The sequence below is a fragment of the Schistocerca americana genome, chromosome 4 (assembly GCF_021461395.2).
Source record: "Schistocerca americana isolate TAMUIC-IGC-003095 chromosome 4, iqSchAmer2.1, whole genome shotgun sequence".
Classification (NCBI taxonomy): Eukaryota; Metazoa; Arthropoda; class Insecta; order Orthoptera; family Acrididae; genus Schistocerca; species Schistocerca americana.
The window spans coordinates 125,956,022-125,965,919 of NC_060122.1; the positions used below are offsets into that span (position 1 = coordinate 125,956,022).

The following is a 9,898-nucleotide window of genomic DNA, read 5'->3' on the forward strand; positions in this document are numbered from 1 at the left end:
AGTTGTCAAAAAGTTGTTTCATTATGCTTCTGCTGTCTGTGACTCGTGTAATTAACTTTCTAGCTGACTTCATTTTTACGGTTTCATATTTCGGTCTTTTTATGTCATATCCACGTTATTATTGAATGACAGATCTCACTTGCATTGTAATATTTATATTGACGTGCGACACTATTGCTATCATTTGAAATACTGTTTTAGCTCTCAAGAGACACAAGTGGCTGTTTGGGGTGACAAGCCGATATGCATGGCGCTAAACCTGTATCAGGGAGTGTCGTAACAGGTACTGAAAAGAGACGTGGGTAAGTGTATACGTTAATAGAAGTGAAAATTTCTGGAAAATATGAGTCCGCTGAAGATCCGTTTGCGAGATAACAGTGAATGTGAGATTATGAGCCTACGCTGATGTCAGCATCAAAATTAGTCTCAGTACAAAAGTAACTGAAATGTAAACTTTTCGAATAAGTGCCCAACAAACTGGGCTCAAATTTCACCACAGGCCTATCTTAACAAGAAGTAAAATACTACTTCTGCACATTAAATGTTAATTTGTGTTGCACGATTCGTCTTACCATAACTCTGTTAATATTATTTTTCTTCCGCATAATAATTTGTATTTTCATTTCAGTTATGTGAACAAAACTTTTGGCCTTACTGGTCAATTTTCAGCTACTTTCAAGCCAAATTTTCCGTAATTTAATTATTTAGTGCTCAGTTTACTTCGCATGAACGTAAATCTCACACAGCTAAGAAGTGCCTTCTGTTTAACGCGTAAATATAGTTTTGTATGATACATTTTGTATTCCTGACCTACTTTTTCTGATGGAAAGCGAAATAATTTGTATTATACAAAATTAAAACTTTCCGTTACCAAACGAATAAAGAATGGTAACCAGAAGTTTCAAAGATTGGTAAATTTATATTTTCATTCTTTCCATTTAATTTTAGTGGACGTCACATTTTTAGTGAAGCTAGAACAATAAAATACCTCCAGTTCTTTCAGCTTTTACGAAAAACGTTTAGAGATCTCAAGAACCTTCTTAAATGAAAACGGTTTATTCTTGTAATATTTAGCACTGGAATAGTATACAGAAATTTATTTTAATCACAGAGTTCTGTCTATGTTGTGCTTATTTTTAAAAAGTGTCGTTCCCTATTACACTATATTTATTTTTACTTTCAAAGGTCCCACCAAGAGCTCAAGGAAAGGCAGTTAATGTCTGAAAATGGGTAAGGGGTTGAGGAATGCCAAATGATATGTCTCTTAAACGAAAAAAAAAAGAAACATTCTGAATTCTCCAATTGTGTTGAACGCCACATAACAATTCAGACAGCAAAATCGAAGCTCTCGTATTTTCTCTGGTGTGTCCCAGAATTCTTCATTAACTGATATTATTAAATTAAATTCGTTTGCGAATCGGCTTTCTAGAGGTTGAGAAATAAAAGGTGATAGCAAGCTAGAGCAGTGATGATGACGGTCATCAACTTGGAACCTGTCTGTCGTTAGTAGTGTTCAGTAAATCACAGCTGGGCGACACAAATTGTATGCGAACTGTAGAAAAATAATACGTGAAATTCTTCTCTAATGTACAAGATCCTTAAACTCTTCCAAAACAATTACTACTCTCTCCCCTCAACTAATAAAGCTAAATTCTGTATTTCGAAAAATGGGTACTCAGAGTGGCAGATTCAACGTGCTGTCCGCCCAACCACTGCAGCACAAACTGTTGAGATGGATGAAGTCACGAGGGAGGAGGTAGGCACTGCATTTATTCCATACACAGGCGCACTCTCGGGGAAAATCGCCCGCATTCTGAAGAAACACCGGGTCGGAACTATGTTTTGTCCTCCAAATAAAACTCGTGCACTGGTGGGGAGCGCCAAAGATGACCTCGGTTTGAGGAAGGCCGGCGTGCACCAGATTCCGTGTCAATGTGGCAAGTCGTATATTGGTCAGACGATGCGTACCGTCGAGGATCGATGCCGTGAACACGAGAGGCACACTCGACTGATGTATCCGAGCAAGTCGGCGGTCTCTGAACATTGCTTGTCGGAAAATCACGCCATGGAGTATGACCGCACGAGGATTCTGGTACAGACGTCGAGATACTGGGACAGCGTTGTTAGAGAGGCCATCGAAATTCGTACCAATGACGACCTCATAAACCGTGACTGTGGCTATAATTTTAGCAAGGCTTGGGAGCCAGCGATTGGGTTAATCAAGAGTAAATCGAGCAAACGTATAGTTGTGACGACCACGGCGGACAGAGCCATCACACCGACGTCATCTCAGACGCCGTCGCAATCTGTTCCACCGCGCGACCGTGGTGCGGGGCGCGGACGGCGGAGGGAGCGCGCCGCGGGCGGAGGGTATTTAAATCGGCCGCCGCCGCGACCGAACCCAGGCCACTGTGTGGGAAGACGCTGACTAGAGCGGAGCGCTTGCTACTGGTGTTGCTGCCGTCGCTGTTGTGGCTCAGATGCCGCCCAGAAGAGATGGGAGGCCGAGCCGCCGCATTGTTGCCGCCGTAATGGAGCGTGTCTTTAGTGAGGCGCTCGGTTTCGGTGGCGGCAAACCACGTCGAGATGTGCAGTGCTTCCGCTGCCAGCGGTTTGGCCACGTGGCTAAATACTGCCGGCGCAACCAAGTTGCGTGCATGAAGTGCGCGGAGCCGCACGACACCCGCGACTGCACAAAGCCGCGCGACGTAGCGCCAAAGTGCGCTAACTGCCGACGAAAGCACGTCGCGAGCTTCCGTGGCTGCAGTTACATTGCTAACTGGGGTCGCGGAGGCAACAAGAAGAGAAAGAGGAAGCGACGAAGAAACCGTTCCGACCGCGGGCCAGCGCCTGCGGCAGGGACGGACCAGGAGCAGCAGGGGGCCCCTCCGCCCCCCGAAAAACGCCACCATGACGACGCTGTGCCGCACAACAAGCTTCGTGCGGCCACCGAAGCCGCAGTAGCGGACCTCAAAGCCGCATTCGCGGCAGAGAGGACCGCCCTACGAGACGAGTTGGCCGCGGCTCATCGGGAAATCCAGCGGCTGCGGGCTGAAGTGGCTTCTGCCGCCAAAGTCCTGCGGCTCACCCCACCTGCTCCAACCCCAACGGGGGGGGAGCCCGCAAACGAAATGGACGCTATGGAAACGGACCCAGATCCAGCACCGCCACCTTCCAAGAAGAAGATGACGATGCGGATCTCCAAGGACCTGGAAGGGTTGCTTGCATTGGCCGCCTCCGAAAAGGTTGAGGCAGCCACCAAGGAACACGCAGCCCCGATCTCCGTCTCCGTCGAAGAACAGAAGAAAGCTGTTTCACGACAGCCAACAGCCGTCCAGACCAAACCACGAGACGCCGGGAACGATCTCGCCATCCTCCTCGAGGGGGGGAGTTCGTTCGCCGAGCCACAACGCAGTCGACACGTTGGGGCCAGAGAAGCCAAGAAGAAGTCGATATCCGAACCTATCCCGATCTCAGATCAATCCACACCCTAAGTCATACCAGATTTGTCCTACCAATGCAATCCTACCAACATCCAAAGAAACACTATTCACGATTCTCCTAAACCCATCATTTCGAAACCCTTATTATCCGACAGAAGGTATGGGCTCGAGCAGTCCGGCCCTTCGAATCACAAACGAGGGATACAGATATCCCATCCGACACTCCACTCGCGACCGAACCCAGTTCCCCCTGAGCAGCCATAGCGTACGGATCTCCGTGCCGGCACGTTCACAGGAGCTCAGTCCGTCAGTTCACCTGATGATGGCGACATGTATGATCGCCGAAATATTGTGCCCGTTGGACACTATAGACCGGCAGCACACCCGTGGATATTTTGATTAGATTCTATTAGTTTATAAAAATATTCCTCAACACATAAGAAACTGAATAATGTACGTATCACATGAGTCGAATACACATCACCAGTTCTCGCTCAACTTCAAGTTATATTCTGTCATCTCGACAATAACAGTAGAAATGTATTTGCAATAGTGAACTGCAGTTGCGAAAACGTTTCTTCCATTTCATAGAGCAGTAGATAGGACCAGTGTGCATTCCGTCAGACGTGAAGGCATGTCTGAAGGACATGCCTAGAACACCGGCAGTTCAGCGTGTTCGGTCAGAGGTTTAGCTGACCTCTATAATAAAAAAAATTGAGTAAAGGGATCAACGACGGACTTCAGCGACTGTCATGGGATATTCACCCCGAACAAACCCAACGAACAATACCGAACAAAAGAGGATTTTTAAAAAAGTGGTTAAGGTGATCTATCCCGTATAGCGAGAAATTCGTGTTCGAGTCCTGGTCCGGCACAAATTTTCATATCTCAACAATAAATGGTGCAGCTGAATTCTAATGGTATTCGCAACTGCGAGTACATCTCTTCTTTCCCACGCTGCTGTAGATCGTAAAAACGTCTTTTCCTTCACAAATGCATGCGTGTCTGAGGGATATCGCACACTACACAGTAAAATACAGACAGCGCAAAATAGTGCACATACGATAAATTACGAATCCACGATAATATTCGCACTGGAGGAATAGGGACAGTGTGTGACCTATTTCAACGTGTAATACAACTTGTAAAACGGCTTGTACATAAATTGGTTCGGCGATTACAGATAGTGATTGTCACAGACAATTTCGTAGCTCATCTGATTGAATGTATAATAAGATAGTTGCCACATAGTGCTTGCACAGTTTCCTACAGGAACATTTTGTGAGAAATGTTCACATAATCCTAAATGCAAGTTTTTACGAAAAGAATAATTGGTATAAAAGCGTACACTGTGACGTCATATTATTCCACATCACACATTTGACTAGACTTCACCGAAGTCTATAATTACACACATGAAAAAATTGGGTAAAATTGGGTGAATATGAGAGTCAGTAGCGTGTGTCTTTCGGTTAATGTCTTTCAGGAAACATTCTGGCTGAGTAGTGCGACGGAAACAGCTGACCGACAGTCACAGAGTAGTAAATTTTAAGCTACAATGGCAGACCGGTTAAAGTTGTTTGATATACCACAACTGCAATATCCCACTGTCTCGTCCATTTTTGCGTTTGCGGTCTTTATCGCAACCTAGTTCTGAAAATGAAAACCGCATGTAACGTGAAAGGATAGTCAGTTAGTTCTAAGGCTGTTATCTGCACAGCATAACTTTTCTCATGGACGTGTCAGTGATGAGATCTCTATCGGAATGAATATTTTAAATCTCATTTTGATGGCTTTGCCTGTTTTCAGAGCAGATAAAGTTTCGTACCGACAAACGCTAAACACATAAAGGTCTGCATCGAAAATCCCGGCAGCCGTCCGTCGTTGTTTTCCCAGTCAAACTGTTAAAGTACGGCAAAATTAATAATGCAACCGCGCAAAAGTATCACGAGAGAAGTCGGGCAGCAAGTTTCGTGTTTATCGCATGACACACGAGCTCACGGAATAACTGTCTGCGCGTTAAATTTCACAACATTTAATGTCCGTACGCTGTATGTAGTCACAGGTGGTGCGTAATCTCCTTTTACCATCCGCAATTCAAATGGTTATATTACAGTAACACAATGCGGATTTGCCGCGCGAATGCCCCTCATTATTAAAGGTGTATTCCACTTGTATTTTGACGCTAATTTTAAAAGTACTTTTTAACACGAGAAGCCTAAACATTAGCGAAATAAATCGCGATTTTCATTTATCAGTAGGCGTATTAAAGGCAAAGATAATTAACACACACATTGTTAGCACAGACCATATAATTATAACACGGTTATAGAAAACTTGGACTTAGTGATTACAGCCAGTATGAAAGGTTTTTAATAATAGTTTATGTTTTTATATTTTGGAAAAAAGATAATCCAGTACCAAAACGAATAAAGAGGAAAGTGTATCTGCTAAAGCTTTCTAAAGAGATGGAGTGATTACGTATTCCTGAGACAAAAGTTATTTCATTCGTGGTTGTATCACGCAGTATATTAACCAAAATATTGCTATTTTATAGCATCGTCCAAAGAGAAGACCTAAAATTATTTAACTGATATACCAAAATTATACCGTTACAGCAACAGGAGAACATTTTGCATAAATGAACAACAAATAAAAGCTTGTTGCAAACGAAGTAACGGCGTGAACTGAAGGTCCACACTCCACATCCACTCTGGACTAAGTATCTACTTTCTGTCACTTATTCCAGAAAAATCACGATAATAACCCGAAATTAAAACTTCCACTGACAAAATTAAGTTTAAAACCAATATCACTCGCGCTCTTCACGATGAAATGATTCATTCCGAGACCTTCCTTTGTTAGCCAAATATGTGGAGCTTCACCCGGCTACGTCGACTCATCTTTGAAGGTCCCGCTAGACCCAGAACGTAGCGCGCTCCCCGACAACGGCTCTCCAGTTCAAACTTCGGTGGTGCGGGTGCGACGACCACCCCTGTGACCAACCCGACGACTTTCACACCGCCAGCTATGTTATCTTTGGTGCTACCTTCCCGTTGCTGAACTTGCTCACCAGGTTTAATTGGTGTTGCCTATACACCACTTTGTCTACATCTGGTCCGCTCTTATTCTGCTAAATTCAGCCTGTACTCACTCCCATATGATGAATCATACAAGGCTGGAGAAGGAGAAAAGAGAATGTGACACGTAACACAAAATAAATATTGGAGTCCACCTATTCCCTCACCAGACGATCAATGAAAAGTACGGTATCGTTATTAATATCACAGTTGTCGACATCAAAACTGTTATTACTTGAAAGTAATGAAATGAAGCGAAAAAAAGTAACACTTCAACCTAAAGAGCTGTAAATGCCTCTACTTCTTGCGTACAGCAGTTATAATTTTTAGAGGAAATATTTGCAATACCAACGGATGGTTTAATAATCACTTTTTTCACTTTCAGCGACCTAAAAATAACGAATACACTTTATGTAATAAATGTCCGCCTCTAAGCAACCATTCGTTTACTTATAGGAAATGGAATATACTTCGACAGAGTAAGGATTTCCTGACTGACACATTATATCAACGTAAGTGGAAATGGTAAGGAAAAGTAAAAGCCACAAGCAGTCCTACACTGCTAACAGGAGAACATTGTCTCATCAACTCCCACGTAAACACATGCCTAAAATGTAGGATAAGAAAATATTACGAACTAGAAAATTAATAGGAAGTTTATATTAGGAGGAATGTTAAATGAAAGTGATAGAGAATGGTCAACATGATTAAATAATGGAATATTACGAAAGAAAAAAATAGTACTGTAAGAAATAAAGTTTAAAAATTTGGTCACCAGGTGCTGAAGTAGCAATTACGAAGAAGCAAGTGACATTTCAGAGTACCCAAACGGGGAGTTTATGCAAGTTGATCAAAGCACAATTCACTAAATATTTATAGACGATATCAGTCATGCTACCGCCAGCTTCTGTGGCCGAGCGGTTCTAGGCACTTCAGTCCGGAACCGCGTGATTGCTACGGTCGCAGGTTCGAATCCTGCCACGGGCATGGATGTGTGTGATGTTCTTGGGTTAGTTAGGTTTAAGTAGTTAGAAGTTCTAGGGGACTGATGACCTCAGATGTTAAGTTCCATAGCGCCCAGAACCATTTTTTGAGTCATGCTACCATATTCTGAGGCAGCTGTTGAATGACACATAGACGTAATGTACTGAGGATATTGTAGACAGCATATTCTATATAGGGGCTATTCGTCCTCGGTGTCTGCTGTCTGCCTTAATCACTTCCGAAAGTTACATAATTGACAACAATTTTTCAGATGCCATCTTCTAGCAACAAACATAGCGCAAAAGATTGTTCCAAATGTCGAATATGTGTGTTCGTCGCAGAAGGAAAAATCGCAAGAATCAAAGCCGGTTGAGGCAAAAAGAAGGTATTCACAAGAAACTCCATGTCAAATTCATCCGCTGACACAGTAACTGGCAACACCGCAACTACTCCGATCTGCTGAGCAGACCAACACAGGGGAGCGTACGCCAGCTATGCGTGTTGAAATTTTCAGTTAGTTATGGACAACTGAGATGAATGCTAAGCTGCTTCTCTATGCAACTCAGATGCATAATACGCACTTTGATAAATATAAGTACAAATTTAAACGGTTTCATTGACGGTGCCGGATATGTAGTTTATCTCCTGGCAGTCTAAAGTCTTGCACCTTGCGGTAACACAAACTTAAGAAAAATCGTCCAAAACCACAAGGAACTTCGTGACAGTACGATTCTGCGGTAAAAGTGGAACTACGCCATTTTCCTTGGGAAACTGTTCGTTCTTCATCTTACAGTGACTTTCCACGCCATATGTATGCCTGTTGAGGCTCCAGTAATTCGTTGTCTTCGCAGTTAAAATGATGATATTTAATCACGTAGCGCAGACTGTCTCGTGTGTGATCCGGAAGTTTTCCTGGTTACTAGCCATTACTGGTAGACTACATAATATACTATTAATCGTACATGAACATCCACAGTAACTGAGTTTATGTGACGGAAATATCTACACCTACAAACAGATGAAAACAAAAAAGACATCTGGACAGACACTTGGTTACCCATTCGTTCGTGTTCTATTTGATGCGACCAGCCACGAATTTCCCTCCCCAGCAGTGGACTTCATCCAAGAGTAACACATATACCTAACATCTTCGATTATTTGTTGGATATAGTCTGGTCTTTGCCTTTCTCTATATTGTTTTGCCTTTACGGATCCCTCTAGTACCGTTGGAGTTATTTCATGGTGTCTTTACTTACGCCCTTTCATCCTGTCCTGTCTTCCAGTTGGTGTTACCACATTCTCCAGCCATAATCTGTCCTTTGGTGCAGCTAATCATCTCTTACCTTATCAATACACTGAAGTTTCAATGTCCTTTTGTAAAACTACATTTCAAACGCTTCCATTCTCTTCTTTTCCGGTTTTCCCATATCCTGTAATGCACTCCCATACTTCCATACAGTGCTGTGTTCAAATAAATTAAGGCCTATGTTCTGTATTCTTCTAGCGAGAAATGGCTTGCTTCATCGGTCACGCGTTGTTTTATTTCCAAGGTAGCAGAACTGATTCTCTTCACTACCACGTGGTTCCCAGATTTGAACTTTATCTCGTTTAATGAAACTTCCTGGCAGATTAAAACTGTGTGCCGGGCCGAGACTCGAACTCGGGACCTTTGCCTTTCGCGGGCAAGTGCTCTACCACTGAGCTACCCAAGCACGACTCACTCCCCGTCCTCACAGCTTTAATTCCATCAGTACATCGTCTCCTACCATGCAAACTTTACAGAAGCTCTCCTGCGAACCTTGCAGAACTAGCACTTCTGGAAGAAAGGATATTGCGGAGACATGGCTTAGCCACAGCCTGGGGATTGTTTCTAGAATAAAATTTTCACTCTACTGCGGAGTGTGAGGCTGAATTGAAACTTCCTGGCAGATTAAAACTGTAGTCCGGACCGAGACTCGAACTCGGGACCTCTGCCCTTCGCGGGCAAGTGCTCTACCACTGAGCTACCAAAGCACGACTCACGCCCCGCCCTCACAGCTTTAATTCCACCAGTATCTTTATCTCGTTTATGCTATTTCACGTTACTTTCATTTATCGTTTGTCTCAGAATCCACATAAAGTGCTCATCACACCATTCCAATCAACAGGTTTTCTAATAAATCTTCCTTACTTTCACTGAAGGGAGCAGTGTCATAAGCGATTCTTATCTTCGATATCCTTTCACCTTGAATTTTAATACCAATCGTAAAGCTTCCTCTTATTTCGGTCATCGTTCTTTGATGAACAATTGAACAGTGGATGATAAGGCTGCACATCATCCTTTTCAATTGGATGGGTTCTGTTATGTTTTTCCAATGAAATTGTAGTTTCTTGGTACTTTTACATATTTTA

General features: G+C 43.2%; 1 protein-coding gene and 1 non-coding gene across 2 annotated transcripts; one reads left to right on the plus strand and one right to left on the minus strand.

Moving 5' to 3' along the window:
• The first annotated feature begins 2,480 nt into the window (after window positions 1-2,480).
• Window positions 2,481-3,494, plus strand: LOC124613297. Its single transcript, XM_047141993.1, has one exon. It carries the CDS (start codon window positions 2,481-2,483, stop codon window positions 3,492-3,494), a length of 1,014 nt encoding a protein of 337 aa, XP_046997949.1.
• Window positions 3,495-9,146: 5,652 nt separating this feature from the next.
• Window positions 9,147-9,220, minus strand: Trnas-cga. Its single transcript has one exon. It is a non-coding gene; the product is annotated as a tRNA-Ser (tRNA).
• Window positions 9,221-9,898: the final 678 nt, after the last annotated feature.

Excerpts from the sequence above, each read along its gene's own strand:
- LOC124613297 (XM_047141993.1), top strand. The coding sequence starts at position 2,481 with ATGCCGCCCAGAAGAGATGGGAGGCCGAGCCGCCGCATTGTTGCCGCC.